The sequence below is a fragment of the Maniola hyperantus genome, chromosome 14 (assembly GCF_902806685.2).
Source record: "Maniola hyperantus chromosome 14, iAphHyp1.2, whole genome shotgun sequence".
NCBI classification, from domain to species: Eukaryota; Metazoa; Arthropoda; class Insecta; order Lepidoptera; family Nymphalidae; genus Maniola; species Maniola hyperantus.
The window spans coordinates 5,060,232-5,080,446 of NC_048549.1; the positions used below are offsets into that span (position 1 = coordinate 5,060,232).

At 37.3% G+C, this 20,215-nt stretch overlaps 1 protein-coding gene across 3 annotated transcripts; it reads right to left on the bottom strand.

Moving 5' to 3' along the window:
* Window positions 1-1,651: 1,651 nt before the first annotated feature.
* On the bottom strand, window positions 1,652-19,480 carry axed (axundead). 3 transcript variants are annotated; one of them, XM_034975773.2, is made up of 2 exons: window positions 19,157-19,480; window positions 1,652-4,608 (listed from the first exon to the last, which is right to left on the bottom strand). In XM_034975773.2, exon 2 carries the CDS (start codon window positions 4,585-4,587, stop codon window positions 3,367-3,369), a length of 1,221 nt encoding a protein of 406 aa, XP_034831664.1. In that variant the 5' UTR covers window positions 4,588-4,608; window positions 19,157-19,480; the 3' UTR covers window positions 1,652-3,366. The 3 variants fall into 3 exon arrangements, with proteins under 3 accessions (XP_034831664.1, XP_034831665.1, XP_069359069.1); XM_034975774.2 differs by lacking the exon at window positions 19,157-19,480 and adding an exon at window positions 16,108-16,137; XM_069502968.1 differs by lacking the exon at window positions 19,157-19,480 and adding an exon at window positions 9,141-9,187.
* Window positions 19,481-20,215: the final 735 nt, after the last annotated feature.

A 20,215-nucleotide genomic window follows, 5' to 3' on the forward strand; every position in this document is an offset into this window, starting at 1 on the left:
GGAAAAGATCGAAACTAAAATTAACACAATGCTCGACGTGCAAAACACAATACAATCACTTCGACAAGATTTACGTTCGGCAGAAAATACACTGGTCGATATAATGGAGAAAGTGGAAAAAATAGAAGCACTTATCGGCGTTAGTGAGAGCTGCAGTCTCAAATCTCATAAAAGTTCCTTCTTCAAATCAAGGCCGATTTCGGAGGGTTTGGAAGCAATATACCCCTGTAAATAAAAAAGTTATAGATTCTTCTGTCCTGAAAATGCATAGGTACCTATTCATTACTTTATTTGTTTACAATATACGTACCTACCTGGTACCTGCTTACTTTCTTTCCCTTATTTTATTTTCATCATCATCATCAAATCAACCGATAGACGTCCACTACTGGCCAAGGTTTCTTGTAGGGACTTCCACACGCCACGGTCTTGCCCGCCTGCATCCAGCGGCTCCCTGCGACTCGTCTGATATCGTGCGTCCGTCCACCTAGTGGGGGTCTTCCAACGCTGTGCCTTCCGACATTTTATTTTAGTTTATTTAACAATTTTCCGGATTCAAATCCTCTGTGAGTTAATTTAAGTATAAGTTTCCCAATTTCTCTCGGATCTACTTGGTGAAAAACTTGACTGGAACAAATTATATATCCTGTATGTTGTTGATAACCAACTATTGCTGTGTTGTTAATTATTAATTGTCATTCAACAAACACTATCAATGCTTTATTTCCATTAAAAATTCACCTGTAGACTGTAGATGATTCTAATCTTCCTGTGATCTTCCTACGAGAGCCATAAATTGTCGTCACATTGAATTTGAAACAGCATGTACCTATTTATAAAATAAATGAAACAATTAATTTTCCTTAATGAAACAATTTATTTTCCTTATTTGTCTTCAGTTTTGAATAATTTCGTAATAGCAGCTCCGAGCTGAACACATTAATACATATCGCTAGAGTTAATTATTGATTAATAACATTTTAATGTAAGTAAACAATTGTGTTTTTAATTTAATTAATCGTTTTAAACGATACACACATATTTTATACCTTATTATATTATTACAATACATGGATATATTTTTCAGATTTGAGAAAAAACTGATAAATTAATAGGTATGCATTTAGATAGTGTGGTAGGTTAGCTGCCAGCTCGACCCGTCGCGGACTAATACCTAGGTTCTTTCGAGAACGCAGAACTGATAAAAGATTTTCTGAAATTCCGCCCAAAGGAAGCAGAGGCCAGCTAGCATTTTATACACTCATTTTTAATTACCATAAAAAACTGCGTAATCAAAATCCGATACTTACATATCTAAATCAAGTGTCCTAAAATATTTATAAAAATACCTAAATTATTAGACAAAATATTGTTGACGCGTTGACATGACCTTTCGTTATTCGTAAAACACTAAATGTGGGGATACACTACAGTGACTAACAGTGGCGTGCAGCTCATAGATGCATAAATGCACTGCTTACCCTCAGTGTAAGAAATCAATTCTTATTTTTTCATTATAACCTGCCGTAAAATAAGTTCATACCTAAATGAACTCCTGTGCACGCCACTGGTGACTAACTGTCCACAAATTTATTCATATTTAAAAACAAAACAAACTTTAATATCATTGTTAAATTAAAGTAAAAATATCTGATTGCGCATTCAAATTTCAAAACAATACCCATCTAAACTTTTCTTGTATGACTTTCTTGATTCTTGATTTTTATGGTAATTAAGAAGTAGTAGTGTAAGTATAAGTAGTTAAACAAAAGTTTCTACCTAAATAATAAGTTTTTGGAACGACAAATTCAAATTACAATTGGTACCTATACCTAGTAATGGGACACTAATATTTTTTTAAGAAAATACATTTTAATTACGTTATTTATCTATAATCTAATGTAGATTTTGTCCATAAAAATTCTACATTCATATGAAATATTTTTGAGATTTAATAATAATTATATGTACAACGTTAGGCATGGCACAGTTCAAGATAAAACAAAATAAAAGATACCTACTTGTAGTTATGTTGGTCTAATATCTACTGAAAAATATGCAAAAAATACAACGTTAGAATACGACACTGAGCAATGTTCAATTATATCGAGTCAGGACATTGAACAAACATTCATAATAAACAATTGTTCCTTGACGCTTAGCGGGGATACTATCCAGAGATAATGTTATAAATTATAATCATTGATACTAACTAAAATCTAATAAAATATATCATACTAATTGTAATACACTTTTATAATACGGCAGTGTCTATAAATTAAAAATTAGGTACATACTTAATAAAAATTCTTAAATATAACAAAAACTAAGACGAGATAATTATCATCTGTAGGTACTTAAAATAGGACTAGATGGTAAAATTACCTTACAATAATACCTACGTAAAATAATCTTTTCACTAAAAAACTAAATAAAAACCATTTTAGAAACTGCCGCAATGGTAACTGGTCCAAACTAGGTAAGTATTTTATTTTTTATATTTATATGCACAACGTATAAAATCCAAATACCTACATAATATTATAAAAAGGGACTTTGGGTCCGTTATATCAGGAAGTGGTCATAACGGGAAGTGGTCATATCGGGAAGTGATCAGAACGAAGAAGTTGGCATAACGGGAGATGGTCATACCCGGAAGTGGTCATAACGGACCCAAACGATACCTATTATTATGGTGAACAATCATTATTTTCACGTAGCTCATACCTTAACAACTATAAAATTATTAAATATCATTCCCAAAAATTTAGAATAAATTAAATGCAACAAAATTTGGCTAAATAGGAATTAGATTATTTAAAAACTAGAACACCTAAGTAAGTAGACATAATACATATTTTGTGCACCAATTCGTACCAATAAATAATTAACGAAACAACTACGAAATAACATTTTTTTCTATTAGATTTGCAATCCATTAGCTAAACTTCTAAAGCAAAGTAGAATATCACATCAATAAAGATAAAATTAGGATATTTTACTATAAGTACATAATACTTTTATTAGTTAACGTAGCTCCGCTACGACAATATTATATTCCAGCTTAAATCACCTAAGATACCATCTTTGAATGTACTAAATGCATTGATCCAGCTCTGAAAAACCAACCAGTTCGAACTTTAAACCATCCAGCTACACTCATATATACATAAAAAAAATCTTACAACGTTTTCATAGTTCCTGAGTTTTTATATGTAATTGTATTCTCTCCAAAATATAAATAGATATGAAGGAATAGATGAGATAAATATCTACAGTAAAAATATTTTTCCTTTTTTTGGTTTCATTCAATATAATATTATTTTGGTAAAAGTTCAATATCAGCACTCTATTTCTAAAAAGTTCTTAATCAAACAAACAGACTAACGCGTGGATTAATCCGTGGAAGCAATCGGAACAGCAATTATTCTTGGAGGTATTTCTATCTTCGGGCTCGAAGCATGGTTGTTTTAACTTCTTAGGACGACGTCCACAAAGTTTGCTGGGTTGGGGTTCTTCTATCGTTTCTGAACGCGGGCTTAAAAACACCGGAGCTGCAGCGGGTTCTGCAGGGCGAGGTTGAGCCCACCTCCGGAGCATAGCCTCCTGCTCAGCACCCACAGGAACAGGAGCGGACAGTTTGCGTGCCCGAGCCAAAACCAAAGCTCGCTCTATTGGCTCTAACAATTCTAGAACCAAAGCTCTGTCTAACTCTTCACCCGCTAGTAGTAAATATCGAGGACAGTAAGCCAATTCACCAAGAGCAGCGCGTTTATTGCTCGGCGTTAATTCTCGCTTAGTTCGTTTGCATGCAGCTGTACTCCATCGTGCGAGTGCTTCTGCCAAGACAAGTTCACTAGATACACGCAAGGTGTCTCGTTTTACTATTAACACCAAGTCTTCGTACGTGAGATCTTCTAATTTTTCGTGAGTAAGGGCTGCATCCGCATTGTCATCGATAACAAGAAGTGCGTTGTGCGCGAGAGAGTCGCACCACATGGCGCAATGTGATAGAGTTCGTGCTGCAGCATCGCTTTCGAGTGCTGGCAAAGGGGGTGCTGAAGCGGCTCCAGGTAATCTCGCACATAAATACCGTAAATCACGCAAGATTTCAAGCGCGACTTCCGCGTCTAACATTTCATCGAGACGACGCGCACATCTTTCAGCGAGCTGAGGGCACAAGAATTTGTATGCGGCATTAAGAGTGGCTCGAGCTGTATATACGGTAGTTAATTGTGTCGGTTCGCAATAGTAGTATCGTAACAGCTGATCAAAGCCTCGACGGTCAATGTAGTCGACGACAATAACGTCTGCTTTTGTTGACAGTAGGGCGGCGAACACAGGGCTCGTGGCAGCCAGGACACGACGATGTCCGGGGAAGCGAAATGTGTCTCCATTGATCCCGGCTACGAAAACTATGTCACTTTGTTTCTCATTGTCGTATAGGCGACAGTTTTCATCTATTTGTAGCTCTCCGTATTGGCCGAAATCAAGTGTTAAAGGTAGTTGTGTGCCAGACGTAGAGGCCTGGGAACTTTGGCTTTCACTGTTGCTCTCTGTGCACGCGGGGTTCGTTACCACGGTCATCTTGACCTCTTTCTACCTCATCTGAAAAAAAGAAAAATTGTATATTAGTTATATGTTTGGTGAACCATAAGTAACATAACATACAGTTGCAATTCATTTAGTGCATGTATCGGAATGCCCGACGCTAATTAGTGCTATTAGCGCCCTTATTACTCCTGTGCGAGGATATCAGTGCCATATAAAGAATAATTATTACCTCGGCTTGTGTTACGATTCATTTTAAGTGTTAAATACAGGTTAAAACGAACCTCAAGGGCGGTCAATACTTAAATGGAATATTGTTGTTCGCAAACCGTATTTGAATCTAAAACAAATTTTAAAATTATGGAAGGTGACTTTAGGTAGTTTAAGTGCCGTACCATTTTTAGGGTTCCGCAGTAAAACAAGCAACTATCCTAGTTTCGTCCAGTCCGTTCGCCTAACTGTTCGTCTGTGTACTTTGTACCTCGCAGCCATTCTAAATATAAACCAGCTATAAGAGCTGTGAGGTTGAACTACAGAAACCTATTAGCGCTACACCGCGGCATAATTTCAATATTTTTTCTGGATAACTCCTGAACATGAAAACTACCAGTCGGAAAAAAAATTGGCTCACCCCTTCGGGTTATAACCACTTGGGGAAAGGAGAAAACCCACTCTTTATAAAATAGTGATTGCCGTAGTCTTTATCAACTAACATAGCTACGGAACCATCTGACTTCTGCCACGCACTTGATCACTTTTTCATCAATTCCGTGAACCAATTTTTCAATATTTTTATTAGGTAGCTGAAGTTGCGATAACCGCTAGGGGTAGGACTTCCGCCTCCTAATCGGAGGTCGGGGGCACGATCCCTGGCGCGCACCTCTAACTTTTCGGAGTTATGTGCGTTTTAAGTCACTATAAACACTTGAAACATCGCGAGGCATCTGCATGCCTGAGAGTTCTCCATAATGTTCTCAAAGGTGTGTGAAGTCTATCGATCCGGACTTGGTAGACAATGGTCAAAACCCTTCTCACTGAGAGGAGACCCGTTCTCGGTAGTGAGCTGGCGATGGGTTGATCATGATGATGATGATGATGATGATTAATAGATATCATCATCATCAACCGATAGACGTCCACAGCTGGACATAGGTCTCTTGTAGGGACTTCCACACGCCACGGTCTTGCGCCCGCGCCGCCTAAATCCAGCGACTCGTCTGATGTCGTCCATCCACCTATAGTGGGTGCCTTCCAACGCTACGTCTTCCGGTACGAGGTCGCCATTCCAACACCTAGAGACCCCAACGTCTATCGGTTTTACAAATTATTAGTTATACCTACTTGTAAAACAGAACAAAGATTAATTTAGAACCCCTTGGCACTGGTCCGTACTGGTGATTTTTTATTGACATGTTTAAGCTATATTGCGTTAAATGCCACAAGATTCTCGGAAACGATACGGTAGGCAATGTTATCGACTTATTGTTGCTCTTGCTAAATTCTCTTAGTGTGTTTGTTATATTTCATTTTCACCAGAACACTGGACAGAAGACGTGCGTCAACGCCTCGCGATGCGTCACTTACGTACCTACTTACATCGCGCATCAACAAAATTATACTCGGAGATGGACGCATCAGCTCCCAAGCACCCTTTTACAAACTTCAGATCAAAACTTGTAGAGAGAGAGCCAGCGCGTGCTGGACCTTCGTTACATTATAAAAGCTGAAAGCTTCTCTGCGTATTGTCCGCAACACTGATGGGAGAAACGTTTACTTTGTTTGGATCATAGTGGCTTTGGGATTGGGTAATAAAGGTGTAAAAAATCTAAAATTTAAACTTTAAGAGTGTCTAGGCTAGGAGGGGGTTGCCATGATAATAAGTATCTGGCAATGCATGACGTGATTTCTAATACTTTGACATAAGATTTTTTACACCTTTATTACCTGTTATCTCCCAAAACCACCATGATCCAAACAAACATCCATACAAACGTTCCTCCCCGTGTTGGTATCAATACCTAGGTACGCAGAGAAACTTTCAGCTTTTATAAAATAACGAAGGTCTGCCACGCGCTGGCTCTCCTCTATTCTGATTGTAAGTCTTGACTGTGCCCAGAGTTAATGCTTCTGGCTTCACTTTGAATAATATGTTTGCTATGTCGCACTCTAATGTCTTCCTGTTTAAATATAAAATATCCGAGAAATGCATTTCGAAACTGAAGAGGACATTAACGATTGTCGGCTATTCGTGATTCCTACTGACCCATATACATTCGCATAGCTTTATGGCGCTGAACTGAAATTGGCCTATATTTAGAGGCTGAAACCCGAGCACGGTACCCAATGTTAGTGATGTTGCGAAAGCAAAATGCGTTCCTCAGTTTCTGTGAACAGTTGAATAGAAACAGTGCAGCCATCTGCCAACTCCTAAGGCTGGTGTCCACTAAAACGCAGATGAACGAAGATTAAGCAGATTAGTCTCCTAGGAACACATTTATGCTTCTACTCTGCTTGAGCACAGAATGCCGGGCCTTAATTAGTGTGTTACGAATTAAATCAATAGAGATATCCGAATGAAATCAATAGTGAAATCGACATTAATCTTCATATTATATTGAAAATCTCAACTCTACCTGTTACGGTTCATAGTACAATTCGGACGGTCGGACAGCGGAGGCCCATACAATAGGGTCCCCTCCGGGTACGGAACCCTTCATGTAAGTCCCACCCACGAAATAGTCCCAGAAGTCAACTCATGTAGCTTCTTAGTTAAGGCAAAATTACCACATACACCGGTTTAGAAAGTAGATTCTACTGAAAACACAGATCACTCTGAGAAGCAACTGCAACCAGCCGTCAAGCAACTTAGCATTACTTCTTTAGTGGTAACTTTTTAAAGTCCAAATCAACATATTATTATCTAAATCTTATATGTATAAAAGGGAAAGGTGACTGACTCAACGCACAGCTCATACTACTGGACGGGTCGGGCTGAAATTTGGCATGCAGATAGCTATTATGACAAAGGCATCCGCTAAGAAAGGATTTTTGAAAATTCAACGCCTAAGGGGATGAAATAGGGGTTTGAAATTTGTGTAGTCCATGTGGACGAAGTCGCGAGCATAAGCTAGTTATTGAATAAGTATCTTTGTGGCAATCCACATTATTTGTTTAATTTAAAAAATATGTCAGGAATTTCCTATGACAATGTTTCTGAAAAAAGTACAGCAGGATTGTAAGTAAAATTAGTGGGACAAAAATGTTTACCAAACGGATAACTCCACATCAAATAAGCATTGTACACGCGCACATAGTCTTAGCAAACATACGCCGAGCAAATTCCGATAGGATTTACGATAAGAGGAAAGTAACCCTAATCTTATTTAAACGCAGTTATTATCTGCTGACCAATTTTTGCCGATGGTACTAACAACTTGCCCTGAATAACCCTTTAGAACAACTAGATACCTAAGTATAACCCTAAATTAAAAGAACATAGATGCAGGAACATTTTTGATACATTTTGTCTGTCGCGGCATTTATATATTTTGTTACCTACTCTACCTACGGGCCACGATGCAGCGTTATTGTATCGTTGCAAACACTCGCAGTGGTCGATGGCTCTAATTGATGGAAAACTTACTTTAAAAAAAAGTAATTTAAATTCATGTAGGTGGGCAGGTACAGTACGCTTCCAAAAGTAATGATCTTTAGAAGGAGATAGCAGATTTGTAGAACACTGTCTCGGTCGTTGAGACCGACGAAACCTCATATGGGTATGAGTGACAGAGACAACGCTCTACAAACCTGAAATGTCATTCTAAAGGCCAATGTTCATCACTTTCGGCCGCGTACTGTACATAGCTGTAATGAGTTAATATTCGCACGATCGATTAACTTTTTTCTAAACTATCCTACAGGAATACGAAACCCGAGTCCCGAACTGCAACAGTAAGATCTCCAACGGTAAATTCAATAACATAATAGGTAGGTACATTAACGATATTGGGCAGGTGGAAATTAAAATGTAAAACTGATACGGTTGGCAAACGATTGGCCCCAAGCCCAACTGATGCGTGCATCCTACATTGCGTAATTCCTTAAGAGCGATAATGCTCGCAGCCTTCGCTAAAACCAAGGTATTTGATAATTAGATCACATTCGATATTATGTACGTGATGTAATATTTCTTAACAATAATTTTTACAGTTACAATAGGCGTCAACACTAGGAAATAAGAAATATAAATTCATTCAAATTTCAACAAGTCATCTGACTTGGTAAATTAAAAATGCAAATCATGACTGTTGTGTGCAAAATAGGTACCTAGATGCAGAAATAATATTGAAAAACAAATTAATTAATCGCAAAACTCCGCTAGAGTATCGACTGTAAAATTGAAACATACCTACCGACAATGTTGCTAAATTACTCCACAAATCTATGAAAACTTTCGTTGCAAACAACGAAAGCTTTCATGGATTTGTGTGGACTGTGGAGTTAGGTATCTACAGGAGTTTTCCGTAAGCTACAATTATTATTGAAGGCTCGTAAACTTGTAGAGTTAAAAACAGATAAAATTTACGTACCTATAAAACCTATATCGATCCTGTAAGAACCCTCCCGAAATCCTTGAAATAAACGTCAATTGTTTTTCTACCTTCTGAAATGTAAGTAGGTATATTTATTTAAAGTAAACAAAACAAGTGTATCTCCTAGTGCTCACGTTTTACCTTTTAACTGAGTTTCAAGCTGATCCCAGCGTAGAAGCTTCGGAAATAGAATGGGCTGCGACACGCGGAAATGAATGTGCAACTTGTGCAAAGCAAATTCAGCTTCATCGCTAATTATGGAACTGTTTTCGATACTACTTACGTATGTACGACTACGTAGCTACGTATAGTTGTACGATTCATCGACATCATCATCATCCCAGCTTATTCTACTAGCTGTTTCCCACAACTTCGCCCACGATGGCGTGATATAATTTATAGCACTCGAGGGTAATGTAGATATTCCATTATCGGAGATTAGATTCTACTTTCGGAGATTAGGCACCTACCTACCTTCTACATCAAAACTTACATGTTTTCATCATCATCATGGTCAACCCATCGCCGGCTCACTACAGAGCACGGGTCTCCTCTCAGAATGAGAAAGGGTTTGGCTATAGTCCACCATGTTAGCCAAGTGCGGATTGGCATACTTCACACCTTTGGGGACATTATGCAGAACTATCAGGCATACTTTTTGAAAATCACCTACCCCTAAAAGGGTAAAATAAACAACGAATTTGAGAAAAGGCGGATGGTACTGAGATGACGTGATGAGAAATCCCATCGCGATGGGAAGCTTTAAGTCAAACACTCAAACACTTCTATTATACGAGTAATTACTTACGATATATTTCAAAAACACAACGCAATAATATAATGAACACATTGTTATGGTTATTATCGGTGAAAAACACGTAGTCACATAACCGCAACCTTAAATAAAATGGCTCTAGTAAATAAACAATTACTACCGCTTTGCAATTATTCCTTTGCCATTAAGTTTACTTGTTTAGTTTTTATTTTATCTAACAAAGTTGTACGAAGATTTATGTTGTACAAACATAAAATATTTTTGTATTCAAACTAGCTAGCCCGCGCCTTCATCTGCGTGGACTACACTAATTTCAAACCCCTATTTTACCCCCCTTAGAGGTTGAATTTTCAAAAATCCTTCCTTAGTGGCTGTCTACCTCATAACAGCTATCTGCATGCCCAGTCCTATCCGTCCAGTAGTTTGAGCTGTGCGTTGATAGATCAGTCATTACTCATTCAGTCAGTCAGTCAGTCAGCTTTTCCTTTTCTATATTTAAGTTGTTTTCTATAGTAAGTGCGTATAACTTATTTATCATTGGCCTCATAACACTAATTTTTATGTAAATAATTATTCTACACCCAATGTATTTAAAACGCTTGTATGACCAAGCTATTAAGAAGCTCATTTAGTTTGCAGAACGCCATCCATTCCCGTGTATATGTATAAAGAGATCCTTTCAGCTTCACAAATATTGATACAACAGTTGCGTTTCGTAACAGCACCTTTTATAGTAGCACGACATTGAAATCGGAGAGGCTATTTGCTGAACAAAAATATCGTTATATTTCTTAGGTACTGTTATTGAACAATATAAGTTAAACCAAATACCTATTTGGGCAGAACACAGAATCGTAATAGATTTATCAAATAATGTGCCATATAATATTTATGTTACTTATTAGAATTGACCAAAGTAACTAATTCAAGGTATTAGGCAATTATTTCACAATCACTTATTTAACCACTACCTACTGATTCTGGTTCTGGTAGTCAACAAGAGTTTGTCAAGGTAGGCAAAGACCAAAGTTCCATTGAGGCAAACCATTAGGTACATAATAAGTTAACCATTATATTGATAACCTAGTTGTTAAGACGTGTCGTCGGCCTCCTATTCGGGAGGAACAGGAAATTGATCGCGGGACAGTTTTCGGAGTTGGTTCAAAACATGGTGAGGAAACCTGCATGCCTGAGTTCTCCGTAATGTTCCCAAAGGAATGTGAAGTCTACCAATCCGCACTCGGCTAGCGTGGTAGACTATGGTTAAACGCTTCTCATTCTGAGAAGAGACCCGAGCTTAGTAGTGAGCCGACGATGGGTTAATGATGATGATGAGTTTAACCAAATATTTTTGAGAAATAAATTTAAATTAACAGCAAGACCAACCTATTTTTCCTCTCACGTTGTCAAATTTCAAAGAAAACTCAATTTATTGTTAGGGCTTCCTCATCCCCAGCAATTTCAAAAACAACTCAACGCGAAAAAAATGTTGAAGAAATACAAGGTTTGAAAGTTACAAACTTGTTTTCAGTTTTTGAAACAACAAAAGAAAGCAATTATGGAGGCTGTATTTTTGTCCCTTGCTCCTCGAGGGCTTTATTATTTTGATGTGATGTTTTAGAGAAAAATAATTAATTTGACCAATTAAAGATTTTCTACTGCCTGCTATTTTGGACTATACGCAACTGTGATGGAATCGATAAAAAATAATTTTATGAACTAAGTATACCTATATATAGTATTGTTATAACAATTATTAATATATACAATAAGTATTTCTTTACTTACGGAAAGTGGTTAACGCGTATAAAGAAAGATAAACTGATTGACAGACATACTAGAAACTTGGGATGTAGATTTTCTATAAATTAAACACCCACTAAGAAAGAAATTTTACGCGAACGAAGCCAAGGCGGAAAGGCATGCCTAGGTATTTCATATTCGACGAATTTTTAATATTTGTTGTTGTGTGATGTGTTTTCAAACGAAGTGAAAGTGAAAATCCACGCCCGGACGCATGGAATATTTTGGCAACTATATCGGGGCATGGCACAAGTTTCCAGGGCGGCATCACCGGCGAGTCCGCGCCGCCCTATTTTAGTAAAGTAGGTCAAGAGTAAACCTGAAAAAAGATATAGCGATGCATTCTACTTTCTTATCGGCGCGATTTATGTTGGCAGAAAATATGAAATTTAAGTTGAAAATGGAAACATCTCTTTGAGTAAGTAACAACATTTAAAATTGGGTGATGTTTGATTGTAAGAGAATCGGTGCAAACCTTTTGAAAACTCCTGAACACTGAGATAGTTTGAGATAGTTCTACCATACTACTCGTAAGTCTTACTTAATACTGAAGTAAATAATTGAGGATATAAACACTGCTTTATTCTTAATTGATTTTAGAAGCTTAAATTTAGCTTTAGATTTGTTTATGATCCTTTTATTTGGGGTCCATACAAAATCAGTTTTAATTAGCATATTGAAAATTATTCCATGCTTTAGGTACCTACTTACTTACTCGTGAGTCATAAATCACGAAAGACAATATCTACCTACCGATGAGTAACTACGTTTTATAGTTTAACACTAAAATTTTGATTCTGTGAACATTCTGAACATTAAAATGCCTATAAAACAGTAAGGTCAAACTCCTGCCGATGAGCAACTGATACAGATTCATGAGCTAATTTGAATCACAACAAGTGTGATGACTGTTGATTCAATGCTGATTTAATGTTTTGAGCTCTTCGAATATTTTACTCAGATAGTAAGTAGGTATCTAACTAATACCTATGTACCACCAAAACCTACCATTTACGTAGGAGTAATCCTTATAACTATGCACTGGGTGCGACGATGTCTTCAGATTTAGGTATATGGCTTTAACAGCCTTAAGTAATTTGTTTCTGAATGGGTTCTGATGACAAGACTTAATGTGAAAGCTTCAGCTACCCTTGATATTACAGGTCTTTAGCTTTAAATTATATAGCCTCGGAGAACTCAGCACCACCTCCGGCTTGAGTTAAAGTTCTAATACCTATTCTATACCGTTGCACATGCGGTAGAAAGAATACAAGAATACATCGACCTTTAGAAGGAGATAGCAGATTTGTAGAGCACTGTCTCTGTCGTTGAGATCGAGAAAAGGTCATATAAGTATGAGTGACAGAGACAACAAAGCTAAACATTCTAAAGGCCGATGTACATTACTTTCTGCCGCGTTTTGTACATTGTCATGGCTGGTGGGAGGCTTCGGCCGTGGCTAGTTACCACCCTACTGGCAAAGCCGTGCCGCAAAGCGATTTAGCGTTCCGGTGCGATGGCGTGTGGAAACCAAAGAGGGATGGATTTAATAAAAACTGCCATACCCCTTCCAGGTTAGCCCGCTTCCATCTTAGACTGCATCATCACTTACCACCAGGTGACATTCCAGTCAAGAGCTAACTTGTATCTGAATTAAAAAATATATATATGTTCAAAACATAGTGTGCATTATGTAGGTACAAATACAGAAGCTCTGTTATTAATAGATACTAATCAATAACGCATTACTCGACTTGTATGATGTAGGTACACGTTTAGTTCAATGTTTTATTATGATGAGTGTAAATAAATAAAACATTGCTTTATCAATAACTAGCGACCCGCCCCGGCTTCGCAAGGGTGCAACGTAGATACTAATGTGGTGTCATTGAGGTGTCATTGCCTTGGAAACTCTCAAATGAGAGGATTTTTTTCCGACCTAATTCACATTATTTCAATTTCTCTAGGGATCTCTAATTTTTTGAGAATTAAACTATAGCTATAAACCTTCCTCTTGAATCACTCTATCTATTGGTCAAAACCGCATTAAAATCCGTTGCGTAGTTTAAAAGATCTACGCGTTCATACATACATACATACATACAGACGCGGGAAGCGACTTTATTTTATACTATGTAGAGATTAACATAAATACCTGCTGTTTATACATCATTTTATTTATTGTAATAATATGCTATCAAAAAGCTTTAGATATATATAAAAAAAATCCTGCATAATAGTTATCTACTCATCTAAGTACAGTAGCAGGAGAGTTTTCTTGTATTTTCTTTAGCGTGTTAATGAATCAGTAAATCAAAGTATACAACCAATATTAGGTAAATTTTCTTAAGACTTTTGTAGATACAACAAAGCGAAATAATTATGAATTAAGTAATTATAATTAACAGTAGGTATTAGCACTAGGTACATTGAACCTTGATGACCGGCATTGTAAACTTCTAACGAGCTTATTTTTAATCGTGCTACTTATTGCAGTCATACCACATTATACTCTTGTGAAGGCGGATAGCCTTACAAGGTTTCATAGTGCAAACACCTACTTTTAAACCCGATTTTAATCCATACTAATATTATAAATGCGAAATTGTCTGTTTGTCTGTGTGCTAGCTTTTTACGGCCGATCCATTTAACCCATTTTTATGAAATTTGGTCTAGAGATAGTTTGTGCATCGGTAAGGATACAGGCTACTTTTTATTCCGGAAAATAAAAGATTTCCGACGGGAGTTTTAAAAACCTAATAACACGCGGACAAAGTTGCGGGCATCACCTAGTTAATAATAATTACTAGACTCATCATCATTATCATCATCAACCGATGGACGTCCACAGCTGGACATAGGTCTCTTGTATGGACTTCCACGTGTCACGGTCTTGCGCGCCGCCTGATTCCAGCGACTCCCTGTGACTCGCCGGACCATCTAGAATTCTAGATTCTAGTGGGGATTTTCTAACGCTGCGCTTTTCGTTGTGAGGGCGCCATTCCGGCACCTTGGGACCCCAACGTCTATTGGTTGTTCGAACTATGTGCCCCTCATTCATTGCCACTTCAGCTTCGTAAGTCGTAACCCGCTGAGCCATATCGGTTTTTCTGGTTATCCTACGGTACTTTAAGCAAATTCCCCCAATATGCTATAATCACATTACCCGTTTATTTCGCGTCACTGACTTCGAAGGGAGCAATAAGTAAGTACTCGTTGAAGCTTTATGAGTGAATGACTTGTTGCGCCGTACTGTACGTCCAGCCCATACCTAACTCATTGATGACTAATTTACAGTTTACTCAAGTGTTTTAGGTGTTTATTTCAGTTCAATATTAGGTATGTTCTATACCAGTTACCATATACTGTTCTATACCTACTCGGTATGTTATTTACACTACATCCATAGTAAGTAGTTAATATTTTATACCTAAGTTGTTAATATCAGAGTCAGTCGGTCTGTCTGTATTTTTTTCATACCTGCCCATCCCAAAATCGCCTAACGCGCCAAGAATTTTCACTTCAATAGATTGGTTTTGAGTTAAAATATAGGTACCTAAGAAAAACGTGTAAGAAAAATGTGTGATTTAAGGTGGAAACAAATGAATTATATCAGACGCGGCTGAACTAAAATATTTCATACACCTTAAATATGTTGTTCATAAATTATGTACGGAACCCTAAGAGGGCAAGGCCCGACTGTTGCTGGCTGTTTTTTTTTTAGGATTCCGTACCTCAAAAGGAAAAAGGAATCTTTATACTTGGATCACTTTGTTGTCCGTATGACTGTCTGTCCGTCTTTCCGTCATGTCTGTCAAGAAAAACTATATCTAGGGTACTTCCCGTTGACCTAAAATCATATAATTTGACAGGTAGGTCTTATAGCACAAGCAAAGGAAAAAATCCAAAATCAGTGAATTTATGGTTACATCACAAAAAAAAATGTGTTCACGAAAAAATTTACGTGCTAAATCACATAATATACCTAGGTATCTATAGATGTCGCAGTCCGTCACTAACTAGCATTGTTCTACATAAGTGTTAGATATATCTTGTACGATGTGGTACGGAACCCTTCGTATTCGAGTTGGACTCGCACTTGACCGGTTTTTTAGATTATACAGGATGGCAGTTGGCGGACATACCCTGTATGCCCTGTCCTACTTGCCTGACATTTTATGAAGTTTTGGAATACGTTTCGAATAGAGCCAAATATAATACTTACCTAATCGCCTGAGAATATTTCTTTTCAACCGTGGTCCCTGTTTAATATATAATTAATCTTATTAATGTTTACCCTAAGCACAGTAACATAATGGAATTTACACGTGGAACGTATTATTAACTTAGTAATAGAATTTTATAATGTAGATTGTAGGTACTTACAAATAAATGAACAGCGTTGCGGCTACTTTGCACTCGGCACTTAACGGTATGAGCATTTTATCCCTTAGCCAAGGGTTAATATAGGAATTATAAAGCATTATTCATATTCCCTAATGAAGAATGGAAATATTTGCGAATAGAATTCGCCATTAAGTTTCCACAAGTGGAATATTTAAAAGCTTTACTTAGGTAAGTACGTAAAACGCGTCATCAATACGTTGTAAGTTTCGTACCTATGCAATAAGTCATAAGGTCGCGTCATGCGGGAAGTACACTGTCCTTCTCTAATTAAATGCAAAATTTATTCGTAATAAATCTAGTAATGCAAACCTACCTACTTGACAAGTTTTCTATAAAACTAGCAATCGATATCTAATTTATCGGAACCATGTAAAATGGGATAGGTACAAATAATAATAGACCAAAACTTCCTTGTTTTATAAGTAATAACAGTTTTTGAGGGTTCCGTAGCCAAAAGGTAAAACGGGACCCTATTACTAAGACTCCGCTATACGTCTATCACCAGGGTGTATCTCATAAACCGTAATAGTTAGACAGTTGAAATTTTCACAGATGATGTATTTCTGTTGCCGCTATAACAAGAAATACTAAAAAACAGAATTAAAAAATATCTAAAAGGGCTCCCATACAACAAACGTGATTTTTTTGCTGGTTTTTGTAGATAATGGTACGGGACCCTTTATGTGCGAGTCTGACTCGCACTTGGCCAGTTTTTAGAAGTCTTATGAAAAGCCTATCTATCTGCATTCCGAACCGATGGCGATGGTAGCACAAGACACTGCTTACTCCTAGGTACACGAAATAAATAAATACATTTTGATTTTGTGTTTTTATTTACTGTTTGCAGGATGCATGCGATATGCATTCGATGCACGCTGTGCAAGCGTAGCAAGCCGTTTTTGTCAAAAACAGCAGACCTCGATTTAACTTTCAGAAATACTTAAATAGGTACTATCTACCGAGGCTACTATTACTATATTAAGCAGGTCACAGGTGGTCGTAATTTATCCGCGGCATCCGAGATAATCGAAATTCAATTCAATTCTCCGATCTCTTCTGCATTATTTCAAAGCAGAAAAAGCTGGCGGCACGCCAAAAAAAAATAGGTATCGTCAAAAATTGTATTATGACTAACAAATAAATAATTTCAAGCGTTGAAATTCTAATAAGTTTTGAGAAGTGCGCTGAAATCGGATGTTGATTCAGACATTTAATTAGTCATTTTTGGTGATCTAATAGGAATTAAAAACTTATTCTAAGCTAACAGATCTCGCGTTTACTGAAAGCTCAGCTGGAGTAAAATTATGAGACTTTTAATAATATTATACGTATCTCCTTTTTAGGGTTCCGAATCCAAAGGGTAAAACGGGATCTTATTACTAAGACTCCGCTGTCCATCCGTCTGTCACCAGGGTGTATCTCATAAACCGTAATAGTTAGACAGTTGAAATTTTCACAGATGATGTATTGCTGTTGCCGCTATAGCAACAAATACTAAACAGAATAAAATAAATATTTAAGGGGGCTCCCATACAACAGACATGATTTTTTGTCGTTTTTATAGATAAAATGGTACGGAACCCTTCTTGCGCGAGTCCGACTCGCACATGGCTGGTTTTTACAATATCACCTCTGTATCCTTATTATTTTACTAGCTTTTTTCCACCGCGTATGTATAGCGGCTATAGCACTAGCCTATAGCAGTCGAGGATAATGTACCTAGTTATCTATTGGGAGATTTCGGAGATTACCTAGATACCAACCCTCTACAAACAAACTTACAAAATTTTCATCATCATCATGATGATCAACCCATCGCCGGCTCACTACAGAGCACGGGTCTCCTCTCAGAGTGAGCAGGGTTTTGGCCACAGTCTACCTCGCTGTGATATTTAATTAATTAAAACGCACATAACTCCGAAAAGTTAGAGGTGCGTGCCCAGGATCGAACCCCCGACCTCCGATTAGAAGGCGGACGTCCTAACCACTAGGCTATCACAGCTTGTTAGAACAAAATTTTACCTCTTTATAATATTAGTGTAGACTAGACAAAGTACGTAGAGGTCTCTGTGGCCGGATAGTTAGGCATAATGTTAGGATTGTTGGGATAAAATAATCCGTGATGGCCATTAAAAAGTACAAGTATAATATGATTGTATTCTTCCTTTGTTAAAGATTCAAATTCATAATTCATAATTCATAATTCATAAACCCTCGTAGCTTTAGTTTTAAGTTTACGTAATTAATTATCACCACTACATCAATGTATTGCAAATTCAGCAAGTGACCATCAGAAAGTGTACGAAACTTAGTACCCAATTTGAATAAATGATTTTGAATGAAACTAAATTAAATCTGATACCTACTTAGAAACTAAGAAATACAATCTCAAAGTAAGTATTACAAAAAAGCTCTTTATAGATTTTAATACGGTTTTCACCACCATTTAGAATACTTACTTTATTGGATACACAGCATAGAGTTTACATTTCCGCAAATAATGTAAAATCAACGATTCGCCATAAAGTTAAGTTATAGATTTCTTTATTTAGTACATATACGGTATACCTATTTATTTAAGCATTGTTGCGTACACATGTTAAGGGTTACCGCTTAGATCTTAATCTATTGTTTTTGTATTTGGACCATTTATAGTTGAAACCTGTTTTGTGTGCCTTTATAATAAAATTAAAAAATAAAGGCCCGCCCGTGAAAAGCTGAGGTAAGTATGCCAGCTAGTATTCAATAATTTGAAGTAAGAACCTATACTTACACTTAAAATACCTATTAGCGTGTAAAGAAACAGATAAGTCACTTATCAATATAATATAAAACGTTTCTCGACGCATAATTAGCCATTTAATTTAAATTCAATGATAACATTTTAATTAATTCCAGTAAAAGTATACTGAAACGATATCCTCACCTCATTTATGTTAATTAACGTTTCAGTAGCAAGCACTTATGTCTCATTTGTTTTTGGATTGTTCGTTTACAGAACAAACAAACAGAGGTTTATCAAACCTACCTGTTGTTTAGCGACGCTCACATTTCAACACGTTCCAAAATGTCCCGGAAAACCACAGCACTAATCACTTTGTTGTGTGGATATTATTATAATGTCTGAAATTTGTTTAATTGGATGGGAACGTGTGTGTATGGAAACAGTGGTTTGCGTTGTGAACGGAGATATGGGCAGGTCGCAGGGTGGTATGCGCGCGCCGCCCCGCCCGCCCAGGAAAACCCGAGCTCTCTGTCCGGCCGCCCGTACAGCGCTTGCGCGGTAGCCGTAGCGCTTTCCCGCGTTTATAATACTGACAGTTTTCGCGTGGAGTCGCGACTAGCCTCCGATTGTGAGTGTTCGTTTCGAGTATCATGAAACGCGCATGCGCACCGCTTTTGAAAACAAACGTAGCTTCCTACCACAAACAAACCGTATTGACATGGTATTGACCAAGTTACTTTTCCATGAGCGATGGTGTTGTGGTGGACAGCGAAAACTTTTTCAAATTTTATTTTACAAGTATAGGTATTTAGGTTTAGATAATATCTAACAAAATCTCTTTTTATGCGTTCCGTGTTTCCGGAATAAAACAGGAACCCTTATAGAATCATTTCGTTGTCTATCTGATGTGCCTGTCAAGACCCTTCTAGGGAATCAAACCTATAGGGTACCTATTTCCCGTTGACCTAGACTCATGAAATTTGGCAGGCAGCAATGGTAATAGCACAAGTAATGGGGAAAATCCCAAAATCCTGAATTACGATGGTACGGAAATCTTCACGTGCGACTATTTTTTTTTACATGAGTAATGGACTAAGAACCAGCGCGTGCCAGACACCCTTAAACTTTTAAACTTTGAGAGCGTCTGGCAGGCGGTTGCCACCACACTTGTCTGGCCATGCATGACGTGATTTCTAATACTCTACTCTCTTTCTAATACTAATAGTGACTGACTGACTGATCTATCAACGCACAGCTCAAACTACTGCGCTGTGCGTTAATACTAATTTCAGGATTGGACTGAAATTTGGCATGCAGATAGCTATTATGACGTAGACATCCGCTAAGAAAAGATTTTTAAAA

Bases quoted from the DNA above. Each gene is read 5' to 3' on its own strand.
- axed (XM_034975773.2), bottom strand. From the start codon at position 4,587: ATGACCGTGGTAACGAACCCCGCGTGCACAGAGAGCAACAGTGAAAGC.